At 49.8% G+C, this 17,076-nt stretch overlaps 1 protein-coding gene across 2 annotated transcripts in view; it reads left to right on the top strand.

The window, feature by feature from the left end:
• The first annotated feature begins 1,446 nt into the window (after positions 1–1,446).
• LOC141051888 (synaptosomal-associated protein 25-like) overlaps positions 1,447–17,076 on the top strand; it is a 32,221-nt gene continuing 16,591 nt past the window's right edge. Inside the window, exons 1-3 of one of the 2 annotated variants that reach the window (XM_073549003.1) lie at positions 1,447–2,503; positions 16,331–16,415; positions 16,647–16,688. In XM_073549003.1, the coding sequence (XP_073405104.1) occupies positions 2,433–2,503; positions 16,331–16,415; positions 16,647–16,688 (198 nt within the window). In that variant the 5' untranslated portion in view covers positions 1,447–2,432. Of the gene's footprint in view, positions 2,504–16,312; positions 16,416–16,646; positions 16,689–17,076 lie in introns of both variants that reach the window. The other variant, XM_073549002.1, reaches the window with a different exon arrangement.

Genomic DNA, 17,076 nt, shown 5'->3' with positions numbered 1-17,076 from the left:
CACACGCTATTTTATCCCAACCCAGTACAGTAAAGTTAAACTACTACCGTAGTTTGGTGTCGCCTCCATCGTACTGGTCTGTTGAGTGGTAAAAATGACCTATCATCAATCTTCAGAAACGTAACCCTAAAAACAAATGGTGGAATATAGTTTTTTTTTTTTTCACACAATTTCACCACTTTTTCATTCTATAGTGATGGTGTTATTCAAAATTACAACTTGTTCTGTTAGAAAAACAAAAAAAAATTGCGATACTTCCATATTGTGCACACTGCTCACATCTCATAAATGCAGCACACACGCTGCGCACTTATTAGACACGTGCAGCACACACTGTCTGTGATATTTGTAAAAGAGTAGCGAACCCATCTTCAACCAGTGGCCTAAATCATAGCGCTCCAATTCTGAAAAAACAGGAAACATACATACGTCTTTGCAGCGCACACAATTTGCTGCTTCAATTTCTTTTGCATCTAAGGCACACCCCTATGACTGCCCACTCATTTATGTGTACATTAAAATAATGCTCAATACTGGAGTTTTCCTAGGGTGCTCGGGTGACATATTAGGGTCCCGGCGACTGCATGTCCCCCGGCATGCTGTGAATGTCCCAGTGACTTAGCAACACAGAATGATGCCCCCACAGTGCCCCTCACCCTATGTTACCCCTGGTGTCTCCCAAAAACTATGATGAGCTCAGTGCCCCCACACAGCATGATGACACCGCACTGTCTGATTCATCCAGTATTCCCCTTACACAACGTGATACACACAGAGCCTCCAACACAGTAGGTAAACCTTGTGACTCCAACCATATGGTATAAGGGTATGTTTCCACGGTCAGTAAGCGCTGAAGATTGGACGCTGCGTACAGCCGCAGTGTTCAACCCGCAGCGGCCAGATGTTACTGCATAGTGGAGGGGATTTTATGAAATCTCCACTATGCGTGCCGGGACACCAGCGGCTTCCCTGCATAACCGAACATGTGGCACATCTTTCTAGACCGCAGCATGTCTAATTATCTTGCGGAGATGCTCAGTCTCCGCAAGATAAATATCACAGTCCAATGTATACGATGCAGTTATTCCACATGGTTCAATGGACACATGCGGAATCGCAGAGCGTACAAAAGCCGGCAGCACTTTGGACGGAGGTGTGTCCAAAGCACTGCCAATACTGACCTTGGAAACATACCCTAAAGCTCCCAGTGACCCTGCCACACAGAATGATGCCACCACAGTGCTCAGCAAACAGTATGATGCCTCCAGTGTCCCTCTAAACAGTTTTGTTTCCCACACATTTGTATGCAGTATGTACCCTAAGGCTGTGTTCACACACAGCGTTTTTTTAGCTGTTTTTACCACGGTTTTCACTATAAAACCGCTAAAAATAAGCTTCCCAGTCATTTCTATGCATTTTACGCTTTTTGTGCACATTGATGCGTTTTTTACCGCAAAAAAAACGCATCGCGGTAAAAACCGCAGCATGCTAATTAATTTTGCGGATTTTTTCCGCGGTTTTGGTTTCTTCAATGCGGTTTGAAACCACTGCGGAAAAAAACGCATCAAAACCACGTAAAAAACGCGCACAAACCGCCGCGGGAAAAATAGGTGCAGTTTCTGGGAAGGGATTCGGGTTTTTGAGCAGAAATTTTCTGCAACGTGCGCACTTAGCCTAACAGTGTAATGCGCCCTTGGTGCCCCCTCACACAGTAAGGTGACCTCAGTATTCCCCTCACTCAGTATACTGACCTCCAGTATTCCCCTCACACAGTTTGCTGACCTCAGTTTTCCCCCTCACACAGTATGATGCTCTGCTCCCATAGTCTCCCAATGTGAGTTTTTTTCCACTCCAGCCTCACAACGCATGTGAATGGTGGAGCGGAGAGCTGACACTCCCTGCTCCACCAAGATATTCTACTGTATCTGCGTCCTAAAGACATGCTGCCTACCTCGCCCTCCAAACCATGGCTGACCAGCTGGATCCAGAATGTTTGGGGGGCCGCGGCCTAACGTGAATGGTATAAAGAGAAGTTTTATCCGATGATGTTAGACGAGGACAATTCTAGAAAATGCCACACAGCAGCTGGCTTTATAATTGAGGAGCATGGTGACCTGAGATTACTAGTCACAGTCTGTACGTCCTCTCCATGGAAACTTGTTGAGAGGAGGACAAGAATAAGCCATATATTTCTTTAGGAAAATACTGCTCTTTTCAGCCAAAATATGATTTCTTCTAAATATAATCCCCCTCCGGCCCACCCCGGTGTACAAGATAACTAGCCATCATGCTCTGCTGTCATTGTCCTTTCCCGCCTTTTGCGGAGATAGCCGTTTCCATGGTGAAGTTAGACATCGCCATGGTAGCCAGCTGCGTTATACAGGGTGAGAATTATTGGTTGGCAAGTTTCCTGTGGTTGCCAATCACAACATATGGAAGCTGCCGCCACAGCCAGCGGGGCACTGCGCCGTGCTCACAGCCAGACGACCGGTGCTGGCGACAGGTGAGGTGTCTGTCCTCTGTCACCATGTCAAAATGTCATGAGACAGAAAAGTCCCAAATTGTTGGTACTGCTGGATGGATATCTATTGTGACTGTATACGTTATGTCATTGTGTCATGTCACGATATGATGTCACTGTATTTGTGCGCTATGTACTTCCATGTACCTCTGATGGCAGATTCCACGGTCCTTTTACCCTCTCATTCCTGTGCAGCCCCTGCCCCCAATAACTTAATTACGTTCTTGCCCCATTTTTGGATCGCCTTTTTTTTTTTTTCTAATCCCATTCAACTGTTGCTTATTTCCTTATTGGCAACTTACAATCCAGTGCCCCCCCCCATCATCCACCTCCCCAGCGATTGCTCATTAAGTGTCTTTCTTTGCCACCGTCCTCTGCCTCGCTCTCCATTGATTTACTTCTCCCTCCCGAGCTACCATGCTGTTCTCTTCAGTCCTTCCTAACCTTTATTCGTAGACTGAGTTTTATGCTGACATTCACCAGAATAGTCCAGAATGAGTTGTTAGCACCAACCACCACCCCAGCTGCCCATCCGACTTACTACTTTATAATCATGTGCTGTCCTCTTCCCTACCATCCCCCTAGTACAGTGCTGTCCCATTCTCTACTATCTCCCTAGTGCTGTCACCTTCCCTACTATCCTCGTAGTATATTGCTGTTCCATTCCCTACTCTTCTCCTAGTACAGTGCTGTCCCCTTCTCTACTCTCCTCCTAGTACAGTGCTGTCCCCTTCTCTACTATCCTCCTAGTACAGTGCTGTCCCCTTCTCTACTATCCTCCTAGAACAGTGCTGTCCCCTTCTCTACCATCCTCCTAGTACAGTGCTGTCCCCTTCTCTACTATCCTCCTAGAACAGTGCTGTCCCCTTCTCTACCATCCTCCTAGTACAGTGCTGTCCCCTTCTCTACTATTCTCCTAGTATAGTGCTGTCCCCTTCTCTACCATCCTCCTAGTATAGTGCTGTCCCCTTCTCTACTCTCCTCCTAGTACAGTGCTGTCCCCTTCTCTACTATCCTAGTACAGTGCTGTCCCCTTCTCTACTCTCCTCCTAGTACAGTGCTGTCCCCTTCTCTACTCTCCTCCTAGTACAGTGCTGTCCTCTTCTCTACTATCCTAGTACAGTGCTGTCCCCTTCTCTACCATCCTCTTAGTACAGTGCTGTCCCCTTCTCTACTCTCCTCCTAGTACAGTGCTGTCCCCTTCTCTACTATCCTAGTACAGTGCTGTCCCCTTCTCTACTCTCCTCCTAGTACAGTGCTGTCCCCTTCTCTACTCTCCTCCTAGTACAGTGCTGTCCCCTTCTCTACCATCCTCTTAGTACAGTGCTGTCCCCTTCTCTACTATCCTCCTAGTATAGTGCTGTCCCCCTTCTCTACCATCCTCCTAGTATAGTGCTGTCCCCTTCTCTACTATTCTCCTAGTACAGTGCTGTCCCCTTCTCTACCATCCTCCTAGTATAGTGCTGTCCCCTTCTCTACTATCCTCCTAGTACAGTGCTGTCCCCTTCTCTACCATCCTCCTAGTATAGTGCTGTCCCCTTCTCTACCATCCTAGTACAGTGCTGTCCCCTTCTCTACCATCCTCCCAGTATAGTGCTATCCCCTTCTCTACTATTCTCCCAGTACAGTGCTGTCCCCTTCTCTACTATCCTAGTACAGTGCTGTCCCATTCTCTACTCTCCTCCTAGTACAGTGCTGTCCCCTTCTCTACTCTCCTCCTAGTACAGTGCTGTCCCCTTCTCTACTCGCCTCCTAGTACAGTGTTGTCCCCTTCTCTACTCGCCTCCTAGTACAGTGCTGTCCCCTTCTCTACTCGCCTCCTAGTATAGTGCTGTACCCTTCTCTACTATCCTCCTAGTACAGTGCTGTCCCCTTCTCTACTATCCTCCTAGAACAGTGCTGTCCCCTTCTCTACCATCCTCCTAGAACAGTGCTGTCCCCTTCTCTACCATCCTCCTAGTATAGTGCTGTCCCCTTCTCTACTATCCTCCTAGTACAGTGCTGTCCCCTTCTCTACCATCCTCCTAGTATAGTGCTGTCCCCTTCTCTACCATCCTAGTACAGTGCTGTCCCCTTCTCTACCATCCTCCCAGTATAGTGCTATCCCCTTCTCTACTATTCTCCCAGTACAGTGCTGTCCCCTTCTCTACTATCCTAGTACAGTGCTGTCCCATTCTCTACTCTCCTCCTAGTACAGTGCTGTCCCCTTCTCTACTCTCCTCCTAGTACAGTGCTGTCCCCTTCTCTACTCGCCTCCTAGTACAGTGCTGTCCCCTTCTCTACTCGCCTCCTAGTATAGTGCTGTACCCTTCTCTACTATCCTCCTAGTACAGTGCTGTCCCCTTCTCTACTATCCTCCTAGTACAGTGCTGTCCCCTTCTCTACCATCCTAGTACAGTGCTGTCCCCTTCTCTACCATCCTCCCAGTATAGTGCTATCCCCTTCTCTACTATTCTCCCAGTACAGTGCTGTCCCCTTCTCTACTATCCTAGTACAGTGCTGTCCCATTCTCTACTCTCCTCCTAGTACAGTGCTGTCCCCTTCTCTACTCGCCTCCTAGTACAGTGCTGTCCCCTTCTCTACTCGCCTCCTAGTATAGTGCTGTACCCTTCTCTACTATCCTCCTAGTACAGTGCTGTACCCTTCTCTACTATCCTCCTAGTACAGTGCTGTCCCCTTCTCTACCATCCTAGTACAGTGCTGTCCCCTTCTCTACCATCCTCCCAGTATAGTGCTATCCCCTTCTCTACTATTCTCCCAGTACAGTGCTGTCCCCTTCTCTACTATCCTAGTACAGTGCTGTCCCATTCTCTACTCTCCTCCTAGTACAGTGCTGTCCCCTTCTCTACTCTCCTCCTAGTACAGTGCTGTCCCCTTCTCTACTCGCCTCCTAGTACAGTGTTGTCCCCTTCTCTACTCGCCTCCTAGTACAGTGCTGTCCCCTTCTCTACTCGCCTCCTAGTATAGTGCTGTACCCTTCTCTACTATCCTCCTAGTACAGTGCTGTCCCCTTCTCTACTATCCTCCTAGAACAGTGCTGTCCCCTTCTCTACCATCCTCCTAGAACAGTGCTGTCCCCTTCTCTACCATCCTCCTAGTATAGTGCTGTCCCCTTCTCTACTATCCTCCTAGTACAGTGCTGTCCCCTTCTCTACCATCCTCCTAGTATAGTGCTGTCCCCTTCTCTACCATCCTAGTACAGTGCTGTCCCCTTCTCTACCATCCTCCCAGTATAGTGCTATCCCCTTCTCTACTATTCTCCCAGTACAGTGCTGTCCCCTTCTCTACTATCCTAGTACAGTGCTGTCCCATTCTCTACTCTCCTCCTAGTACAGTGCTGTCCCCTTCTCTACTCTCCTCCTAGTATAGTGCTGTCCCCTTCTCTACTCGCCTCCTAGTACAGTGCTGTCCCCTTCTCTACTCGCCTCCTAGTATAGTGCTGTACCCTTCTCTACTATCCTCCTAGTACAGTGCTGTCCCCTTCTCTACTATCCTCCTAGAACAGTGCTGTCCCCTTCTCTACCATCCTCCTAGAACAGTGCTGTCCCCTTCTCTACCATCCTCCTAGTATAGTGCTGTCCCCTTCTCTACTATTCTCCTAGTACAGTGCTGTCCCCTTCTCTACCATCCTAGTACAGTGCTGTCCCCTTCTCTACTCTCCTCCTAGTACAGTGCTGTCCCCTTCTCTTACTAGCCTCCTAGTACAGTGCTGTCCCCTTCTCTACTATTCTCCTAGTACAGTGCTGTCCCCTTCTCTACCATCCTCCTAGTATAGTGCTGTCCCCTTCTCTACTCTCCTCCTAGTACAGTGCTGTCCCCTTCTCTACCATCCTAGTACAGTGCTGTCCCCTTCTCTACTCTCCTCCTAGTACAGTGCTGTCCCCTTCTCTTACTAGCCTCCTAGTACAGTGCTGTCCCCTTCTCTACTATTCTCCTAGTACAGTGCTGTCCCCTTCTCTACCATCCTCCTAGTATAGTGCTGTCCCCTTCTCTACTCTCCTCCTAGTACAGTGCTGTCCCCTTCTCTACTATCCTAGTACAGTGCTGTCCCCTTCTCTACTCTCCTCCTAGTACAGTGCTGTCCCCTTCTCTACCATCCTCCTAGTATAGTGCTGTCCCCTTCTCTACCATCCTCCTAGTATAGTGCTGTCCCCTTCTCTACCATCCTCCTAGTATAGTGCTGTCCCCTTCTCTACTATCCTAGTACAGTGCTGTCCCATTCTCTACTCTCCTCCTAGTATAGTGCTGTCCCCTTCTCTACTCTCCTCCTAGTACAGTGCTGTCCCCTTCTCTACTATCCTAGTACAGTGCTGTCCCCTTCTCTGCTCTCCTAGTACAGTGCTGTCCCCTTCTCTTACTAGCCTCCTAGTATAGTGCTGTCCCCTTCTCTACCATCCTCCTAGTATAGTGCTGTCCCCTTCTCTACTCTCCTCCTAGTACAGTGCTATCCCCTTCTCTACTCTCCTCCTAGTATAGTGCTGTCCCCTTCTCTACTATCCTCCTAGAACAGTGCTGTCCCCTTCTCTACCATCCTCCTACTATAGTGCTGTCCCCTTCTCTACCATCCTCCTAGTATAGTGCTGTCCCCTTCTCTACTCTCCTCCTAGTATAGTGCTGTCCCCTTCTCTACTCTCCTCCTAGTACAGTGCTGTCCCCTTCTCTACTATCCTAGTACAGTGCTGTCCCCTTGTCTACCATCCTCCTAGTACAGTGCTGTCCCCTTCTCTACTATCCTAGTACAGTGCTGTCCCATTCTCTACTCTCCTCCTAGTACAGTGCTGTCCCCTTCTCTACTCTCCTCCTAGTACAGTGCTGTCCCATTCTCTACTCTCCTAGTACAGTGCTGTCCCCTTCTCTACTATCCTAGTACAGTGCTGTCCCCTTCTCTACCATCCTCCCAGTAAAGTGCTGTCCCCTTCTCTACTCTCCTCCTAGTACAGTGCTGTCACCTTCTCTACTATCCTAGTACAGTGCTGTCCCCTTCTCTACCATCCTCCTAGTATAGTGCTGTCCCCTTCTCTACCATCCTCGTAGTACAGTGCTGTCCCCTTCTCTACTATCCTAGTACAGTGCTGTCCCATTCTCTACTCTCCTAGTACAGTGCTGTCCCCTTCTCTACTCTCCTCCTAGTACAGTGCTGTCCCATTCTCTACTCTCCTCCTAGTACAGTGCTGTCCCCTTCTCTACTATCCTAGTACAATGCTGTCCCCTTCTCTACCATCCTCCCAGTATAGTGCTGTCCCCTTCTCTACTCTCCTCCTAGTACAGTGCTGTCCCCTTCTCTACTCTCCTCCTAGTACAGTGCTGTCCCCTTCTCTACTATCCTAGTACAATGCTGTCCCCTTCTCTACCATCCTCCCAGTATAGTGCTGTCCCCTTCTCTACTCTCCTCCTAGTATAGTGCTGTCCCCTTCTCTACTATCCTCCTAGTACAGTGCTGTCCCCTTCTCTACTCTCCTCCTAGTACAGTGCTGTCCCATTCTCTACTCTCCTCCTAGTACAGTGCTGTCCCCTTCTCTACTCTCCTAGTACAGTGCTGCCCCCTTCTCTCCTCTCCTCCCAGTATAGTGCTGTCCCCTTCTCTACTATCCTCCTAGTACAGTGCTGTCCCCTTCTCTACTATCCTCCTAGTACAGTGCTGTCCCCTTCTCTACTCTCCTCCTAGTACAGTGCTGTCCCATTCTCTACTCTCCTCCTAGTACAGTGCTGTCCCATTCTCTACTCTCCTCCTAGTACAGTGCTGTCCCCTTCTCTACTCTCCTCCTAGTACAGTGCTGCCCCCTTCTCTCCTCTCCTCCCAGTATAGTGCTGTCCCCTTCTCTACTATCCTCCTAGTACAGTGCTGTCCCCTTCTCTACTCTCCTCCTAGTACAGTGCTGTCCCATTCTCTACTCTCCTAGTACAGTGCTGTCCCATTCTCTACTCTCCTCCTAGTACAGTGCTGTCCCCTTCTCTACTATCCTAGTACAGTGCTGTCCCCTTCTCTACCATCCTCCCAGTATAGTGCTGTCCCCTTCTCTACTCTCCTAGTACAGTGCTGTCCCCTTCTCTACTATCCTAGTACAGTGCTGTCCCCTTCTCTACCATCCTCCCAGTATAGTGCTGTCCCCTTCTCTACTCTCCTCCTAGTATAGTGCTGTCCCCTTCTCTACTATCCTCCTAGTACAGTGCTGTCCCCTTCTCTACTCTCCTCCTAGTACAGTGCTGTCCCATTCTCTACTCTCCTCCTAGTACAGTGCTGTCCCCTTCTCTACTCTCCTCCTAGTACAGTGCTGCCCCCTTCTCTCCTCTCCTCCCAGTATAGTGCTGTCCCCTTCTCTACTATCCTCCTAGTACAGTGCTGTCCCCTTCTCTACTATCCTCCTAGTACAGTGCTGTCCCCTTCTCTACTCTCCTCCTAGTACAGTGCTGTCCCATTCTCTACTCTCCTCCTAGTACAGTGCTGTCCCATTCTCTACTCTCCTCCTAGTACAGTGCTGTCCCCTTCTCTACTCTCCTCCTAGTACAGTGCTGCCCCCTTCTCTCCTCTCCTCCCAGTATAGTGCTGTCCCCTTCTCTACTATCCTCCTAGTACAGTGCTGTCCCCTTCTCTACTCTCCTCCTAGTACAGTGCTGTCCCATTCTCTACTCTCCTCCTAGTACAGTGCTGTCCCATTCTCTACTCTCCTCCTAGTACAGTGCTGTCCCCTTCTCTACTATCCTAGTACAGTGCTGTCCCCTTCTCTACCATCCTCCCAGTATAGTGCTGTCCCCTTCTCTACTCTCCTAGTACAGTGCTGTCCCCTTCTCTACTATCCTAGTACAGTGCTGTCCCCTTCTCTACCATCCTCCTAGTATAGTGCTGTCCCCTTCTCTACCATCCTCCTAGTACAGTGCTGTCCCCTTCTCTACTCTCCTCCTAGTACAGTGCTGTCCCCTTCTCTACTCTCCTCCAAGTACAGTGCTGTCCCCTTCTCTACTCTCCTCCTAGTACAGTGCTGTCCCCTTCTCTACCATCCTCCTAGTATAGTGCTGTCCCCTTCTCTACCATCCTCCTAGTACAGTGCTGTCCCCTTCTCTACTCTCCTCCTAGTACAGTGCTGTCCCCTTCTCTACTCTCCTCCAAGTACAGTGCTGTCCCCTTCTCTACTCTCCTCCAAGTACAGTGCTGTCCCATTCTCTACTCTCCTCCTAGTACAGTGCTGTCCCCTTCTCTACTATCCTAGTACAATGCTGTCCCATTCTCTACTCTCCTCCTAGTACAGTGCTGTCCCCTTCTCTACCATCCTCCCAGTATAGTGCTGTCCCCTTCTCTACTCTCCTCCTAGTACAGTGCTGTCCCCTTCTCTACTCTCCTCCTAGTACAGTGCTGTCCCCTTCTCTACTCTCCTCCCAGTATAGTGCTGTCCCCTTCTCTACTATCCTCCTAGTACAGTGCTGTCCCCTTCTCTACTCTCCTCCTAGTACAGTGCTGTCCCCTTCTCTACTCTCCTCCTAGTACAGTGCTGTCCCCTTCTCTACTCTCCTCCTAGTACAGTGCTGTCCCATTCTCTACTCTCCTCCTAGTACAGTGCTGTCCCCTTCTCTACTCTCCTCCTAGTACAGTGCTGCCCCCTTCTCTCCTCTCCTCCCAGTATAGTGCTGTCCCCTTCTCTACTATCCTCCTAGTACAGTGCTGTCCCCTTCTCTACTCTCCTCCTAGTACAGTGCTGTCCCATTCTCTACTCTCCTCCTAGTACAGTGCTGTCCCATTCTCTACTCTCCTCCTAGTACAGTGCTGTCCCCTTCTCTACTATCCTAGTACAGTGCTGTCCCCTTCTCTACTATTCTCCTAGTACAGTGCTGTCCCCTTCTCTACCATCCTCCTAGTATAGTGCTGTCCCCTTCTCTACTCTCCTCCTAGTACAGTGCTGTCCCATTCTCTACTCTCCTCCTAGTACAGTGCTGTCCCCTTCTCTACTCTCCTCCTAGTACAGTGCTGTCCCCTTCCCTACTCTCCTCCTAGTACAGTGCTGTCCCCTTCTCTACTCTCCTCCTAGTACAGTGCTGTCCCCTTCTCTACCATCCTCCTAGTATAGTGCTGTCCCCTTCTCTACCATCCTCCTAGTATAGTGCTGTCCCCTTCTCTACCATCCTCCTAGTATAGTGCTGTCCCCTTCTCTACTATCCTAGTACAGTGCTGTCCCATTCTCTACTCTCCTCCTAGTATAGTGCTGTCCCCTTCTCTACTCTCCTCCTAGTACAGTGCTGTCCCCTTCTCTACTATCCTAGTACAGTGCTGTCCCCTTCTCTGCTCTCCTAGTACAGTGCTGTCCCCTTCTCTTACTAGCCTCCTAGTATAGTGCTGTCCCCTTCTCTACCATCCTCCTAGTATAGTGCTGTCCCCTTCTCTACTCTCCTCCTAGTACAGTGCTATCCCCTTCTCTACTCTCCTCCTAGTATAGTGCTGTCCCCTTCTCTACTATCCTCCTAGAACAGTGCTGTCCCCTTCTCTACCATCCTCCTACTATAGTGCTGTCCCCTTCTCTACCATCCTCCTAGTATAGTGCTGTCCCCTTCTCTACTCTCCTCCTAGTACAGTGCTGTCCCCTTCTCTACTCTCCTCCTAGTATAGTGCTGTCCCCTTCTCTACTCTCCTCCTAGTACAGTGCTGTCCCCTTCTCTACTATCCTAGTACAGTGCTGTCCCCTTGTCTACCATCCTCCTAGTACAGTGCTGTCCCCTTCTCTACTATCCTAGTACAGTGCTGTCCCATTCTCTACTCTCCTCCTAGTACAGTGCTGTCCCCTTCTCTACTCTCCTCCTAGTACAGTGCTGTCCCATTCTCTACTCTCCTAGTACAGTGCTGTCCCCTTCTCTACTATCCTAGTACAGTGCTGTCCCCTTCTCTACCATCCTCCCAGTAAAGTGCTGTCCCCTTCTCTACTCTCCTCCTAGTACAGTGCTGTCCCCTTCTCTACTATCCTAGTACAGTGCTGTCCCCTTCTCTACCATCCTCCTAGTACAGTGCTGTCCCCTTCTCTACTATCCTAGTACAGTGCTGTCCCATTCTCTACTCTCCTAGTACAGTGCTGTCCCCTTCTCTACTCTCCTCCTAGTACAGTGCTGTCCCCTTCTCTACTCTCCTCCTAGTACAGTGCTGTCCCCTTCTCTACTATCCTAGTACAATGCTGTCCCCTTCTCTACCATCCTCCCAGTATAGTGCTGTCCCCTTCTCTACTCTCCTCCTAGTATAGTGCTGTCCCCTTCTCTACTATCCTCCTAGTACAGTGCTGTCCCCTTCTCTACTCTCCTCCTAGTACAGTGCTGTCCCCTTCTCTACTCTCCTCCTAGTACAGTGCTGCCCCCTTCTCTCCTCTCCTCCCAGTATAGTGCTGTCCCCTTCTCTACTATCCTCCTAGTACAGTGCTGTCCCCTTCTCTACTATCCTCCTAGTACAGTGCTGTCCCCTTCTCTACTCTCCTCCTAGTACAGTGCTGTCCCATTCTCTACTCTCCTCCTAGTACAGTGCTGTCCCATTCTCTACTCTCCTCCTAGTACAGTGCTGTCCCCTTCTCTACTCTCCTCCTAGTACAGTGCTGCCCCCTTCTCTCCTCTCCTCCCAGTATAGTGCTGTCCCCTTCTCTACTATCCTCCTAGTACAGTGCTGTCCCCTTCTCTACTCTCCTCCTAGTACAGTGCTGTCCCATTCTCTACTCTCCTCCTAGTACAGTGCTGTCCCATTCTCTACTCTCCTCCTAGTACAGTGCTGTCCCATTCTCTACTCTCCTCCTAGTACAGTGCTGTCCCATTCTCTACTCTCCTCCTAGTACAGTGCTGTCCCCTTCTCTACTATCCTGGTACAGTGCTGTCCCCTTCTCTACCATCCTCCCAGTATAGTGCTGTCCCCTTCTCTACTCTCCTAGTACAGTGCTGTCCCCTTCTCTACTATCCTAGTACAGTGCTGTCCCCTTCTCTACCATCCTCCTAGTATAGTGCTGTCCCCTTCTCTACCATCCTCCTAGTACAGTGCTGTCCCCTTCTCTACTCTCCTCCTAGTACAGTGCTGTCCCCTTCTCTACTCTCCTCCTAGTACAGTGCTGTCCCCTTCTCTACCATCCTCCTAGTATAGTGCTGTCCCCTTCTCTACCATCCTCCTAGTACAGTGCTGTCCCCTTCTCTACTCTCCTCCTAGTACAGTGCTGTCCCCTTCTCTACTCTCCTCCAAGTACAGTGCTGTCCCCTTCTCTACTCTCCTCCAAGTACAGTGCTGTCCCCTTCTCTACTCTCCTCCTAGTACAGTGCTGTCCCCTTCTCTACCATCCTCCTAGTACAGTGCTGTCCCATTCTCTACTCTCCTCCTAGTACAGTGCTGTCCCCTTCTCTACTATCCTAGTACAATGCTGTCCCATTCTCTACTCTCCTCCTAGTACAGTGCTGTCCCCTTCTCTACCATCCTCCCAGTATAGTGCTGTCCCCTTCTCTACTCTCCTCCTAGTACAGTGCTGTCCCCTTCTCTACTCTCCTCCCAGTATAGTGCTGTCCCCTTCTCTACTCTCCTCCCAGTATAGTGCTGTCCCCTTCTCTACTATCCTCCTAGTACAGTGCTGTCCCCTTCTCTACTCTCCTCCTAGTACAGTGCTGTCCCCTTCTCTACTCTCCTCCTAGTACAGTGCTGTCCCCTTCCCTACTCTCCTCCTAGTACAGTGCTGCCCCCTTCTCTCCTCTCCTCCCAGTATAGTGCTGTCCCCTTCTCTACTATCCTCCTAGTACAGTGCTGTCCCCTTCTCTACTCTCCTCCTAGTACAGTGCTGTCCCATTCTCTACTCTCCTCCTAGTACAGTGCTGTCCCATTCTCTACTCTCCTCCTAGTACAGTGCTGTCCCCTTCTCTACTATTCTCCTAGTACAGTGCTGTCCCCTTCTCTACTCTCCTCCCAGTATAGTGCTGTCCCCTTCTCTACTATCCTCCTAGTACAGTGCTGTCCCCTTCTCTCCTCTCCTCCTAGTACAGTGCTGTCCCATTCTCTACTCTCCTCCTAGTACAGTGCTGTCCCCTTCTCTACTCTCCTCCTAGTACAGTGCTGTCCCCTTCCCTACTCTCCTCCTAGTACAGTGCTGCCCCCTTCTCTCCTCTCCTCCCAGTATAGTGCTGTCCCCTTCTCTACTATCCTCCTAGTACAGTGCTGTCCCCTTCTCTACTCTCCTCCTAGTACAGTGCTGTCCCATTCTCTACTCTCCTCCTAGTACAGTGCTGTCCCATTCTCTACTCTCCTCCTAGTACAGTGCTGTCCCCTTCTCTACTATTCTCCTAGTACAGTGCTGTCCCCTTCTCTACTCTCCTCCCAGTATAGTGCTGTCCCCTTCTCTACTATCCTCCTAGTACAGTGCTGTCCCCTTCTCTCCTCTCCTCCTAGTACAGTGCTGTCCCCTTCTCTACCATCCTCCTAGTACAGTGCTGTCCCCTTCTCTACTCTCCTCCTAGTACAGTGCTGTCCCCTTCTCTACTCTCCTCCTAGTACAGTGCTGTCCCCTTCTCTACCATCCTCCTAGTATAGTGCTGTCCCCTTCTCTACCATCCTCCTAGTACAGTGCTGTCCCCTTCTCTACTCTCCTCCTAGTACAGTGCTGTCCCCTTCTCTACTCTCCTCCAAGTACAGTGCTGTCCCCTTCTCTACTCTCCTCCAAGTACAGTGCTGTCCCCTTCTCTACTCTCCTCCTAGTACAGTGCTGTCCCCTTCTCTACCATCCTCCTAGTACAGTGCTGTCCCATTCTCTACTCTCCTCCTAGTACAGTGCTGTCCCCTTCTCTACTATCCTAGTACAATGCTGTCCCATTCTCTACTCTCCTCCTAGTACAGTGCTGTCCCCTTCTCTACCATCCTCCCAGTATAGTGCTGTCCCCTTCTCTACTCTCCTCCTAGTACAGTGCTGTCCCCTTCTCTACTCTCCTCCCAGTATAGTGCTGTCCCCTTCTCTACTCTCCTCCCAGTATAGTGCTGTCCCCTTCTCTACTATCCTCCTAGTACAGTGCTGTCCCCTTCTCTACTCTCCTCCTAGTACAGTGCTGTCCCCTTCTCTACTCTCCTCCTAGTACAGTGCTGTCCCCTTCCCTACTCTCCTCCTAGTACAGTGCTGCCCCCTTCTCTCCTCTCCTCCCAGTATAGTGCTGTCCCCTTCTCTACTATCCTCCTAGTACAGTGCTGTCCCCTTCTCTACTCTCCTCCTAGTACAGTGCTGTCCCATTCTCTACTCTCCTCCTAGTACAGTGCTGTCCCATTCTCTACTCTCCTCCTAGTACAGTGCTGTCCCCTTCTCTACTATTCTCCTAGTACAGTGCTGTCCCCTTCTCTACTCTCCTCCCAGTATAGTGCTGTCCCCTTCTCTACTATCCTCCTAGTACAGTGCTGTCCCCTTCTCTCCTCTCCTCCTAGTACAGTGCTGTCCCATTCTCTACTCTCCTCCTAGTACAGTGCTGTCCCCTTCTCTACTCTCCTCCTAGTACAGTGCTGTCCCCTTCCCTACTCTCCTCCTAGTACAGTGCTGCCCCCTTCTCTCCTCTCCTCCCAGTATAGTGCTGTCCCCTTCTCTACTATCCTCCTAGTACAGTGCTGTCCCCTTCTCTACTCTCCTCCTAGTACAGTGCTGTCCCATTCTCTACTCTCCTCCTAGTACAGTGCTGTCCCATTCTCTACTCTCCTCCTAGTACAGTGCTGTCCCCTTCTCTACTATTCTCCTAGTACAGTGCTGTCCCCTTCTCTACTCTCCTCCCAGTATAGTGCTGTCCCCTTCTCTACTATCCTCCTAGTACAGTGCTGTCCCCTTCTCTCCTCTCCTCCTAGTACAGTGCTGTCCCCTTCTCTACTATCCTAGTACAGTGCTGTCCCCTTCTCTACTATTCTCCTAGTACAGTGCTGTCCCCTTCTCTACCATCCTCCTAGTATAGTGCTGTCCCCTTCTCCACTCTCCTCCTAGTACAGTGCTGTCCCATTCTCTACTCTCCTCCTAGTACAGTGCTGTCCCCTTCTCTACTCTCCTCCTAGTACAGTGCTGTCCCCTTCCCTACTATCCTCCTAGTACAGTGCTGTCCCCTTCTCTACTATCCTAGTACAGTGCTGTCCCCTTCTCTACTCTCCTCCTAGTACAGTGCTGTCCCCTTCTCTACTATCCTCCTAGTACAGTGCTGTCCCCTTCTCTACTCTCCTCCTAGTACAGTGCTGTCCCCTTCTATCCCCTTAGTGCAGTGCTGCTGCCTTATTGACTTTCTCTACAGTCAGGATACTCTGATCTCTAGCAGGCTTCTAGTCTAGTGCTGTTCCTTTATCCTCCTAGTCCGGGGGCTTCTTTCTCACCTTCCATACTTCTTCCCCAGGATTGCTCTATTCTCTACTATTTGCCTGGTTCTTGCGGACCCTTTACCTCTTGTGCTCCTCTTTTGATTACATTATACGTTGCCCCCTATCTCTATCTCTCCCTCCCCATTTATCCTAACATTACAGAGGTCCCTGCTTCCTTTCACTTGGCCGTTATGCTAAAACGTTTCCTTAACCTAAACACAAGTAATTGATGGAAAACCTTGTGTCTGGTATTGCAGCTCATCCAAAGTCACATCAATAAGGTTCAGCTGCAATACCAGACTCAACCTGTGGGCAGGAGTGGAACCCTTTTTGGGAAAAAAACAGAATTTTTTTAAAGTAACATTCCACCTCAACAAAGGGAGATTTATCAAAAGTTAAAAATCCTTATCCATATCCTTAAATGTTGGTGGCTTGGTGGCCTGATCTTCATTGATACTAAGGAATCATGATTGTATTATACCTGCCCCTGACTGTAGTGATCTGCACTTTTCCAGACTGCGAACCCATAAGATGGAGAATAAGGGTCGATGTGATAATGATTTACAGCTGAAGAAGCGCGTGGACCAGGTGACTGATGAGGTGAGCGGGTCACAGATCACTCTTATTGCTCTGTCTGTAAGGATGAGCTGGCGCCCGGGACAGTCTCCAAATGACGATACACAGGGTGATGGGGGCGCTGGGGCCGAGGTGTCTCCTTGGAATGTACCTGTGTTCATGGTCATCTCTAGTCAGGACTAATGTTATCGTAGGATCTGCTGGAGATGCACTGTGAAGGTGACCGTGTTATCACCCTTTTACTCTCTCTTGTAGTCTCTGGACATTACCCGCCGCATGGTACAACTGGTGGAAGAGGTGAGCGAAAGAAAGGCAAACATTTGATGCCACATTTGTTATTTCTCTTCATTTGGTTGTGGCCACTTTATTTTGCTAAAATTGTGAAACAAAATAGTAATATTGTGTATATAGAGTAGGTACAGATAGTGCTGCCTCCCTGTCTCTCCTTGTAAATGATGTAGGTACAGATAGTGCTGCCTCCCTGTCTCTCCTTGTAAATGATGTAGGTCAGTGTTTCCCAAACTCCAGTCCTCAAAGCACCCAACATGTCATGTTTCCAGGATTTCCTTAGAATTTCACAGGTGATGGAAGTATCATCAAGGCATCATGAATTCTCTCACATGTGTAACACTATGGCTATCCTGAAAACATGACCTGTTGGGGTTCGTGAGGACTGGAGTTTGGG

The sequence above is a fragment of the Dendrobates tinctorius genome, unplaced genomic scaffold (genome assembly GCF_039654945.1).
Source record: "Dendrobates tinctorius isolate UK_male_01 unplaced genomic scaffold, ASM3965494v1 ptg000158l, whole genome shotgun sequence".
Lineage (NCBI taxonomy): Eukaryota > Metazoa > Chordata > Amphibia > Anura > Dendrobatidae > Dendrobates > Dendrobates tinctorius.
This window is presented reverse-complemented; position numbering and strand designations above follow the sequence as displayed.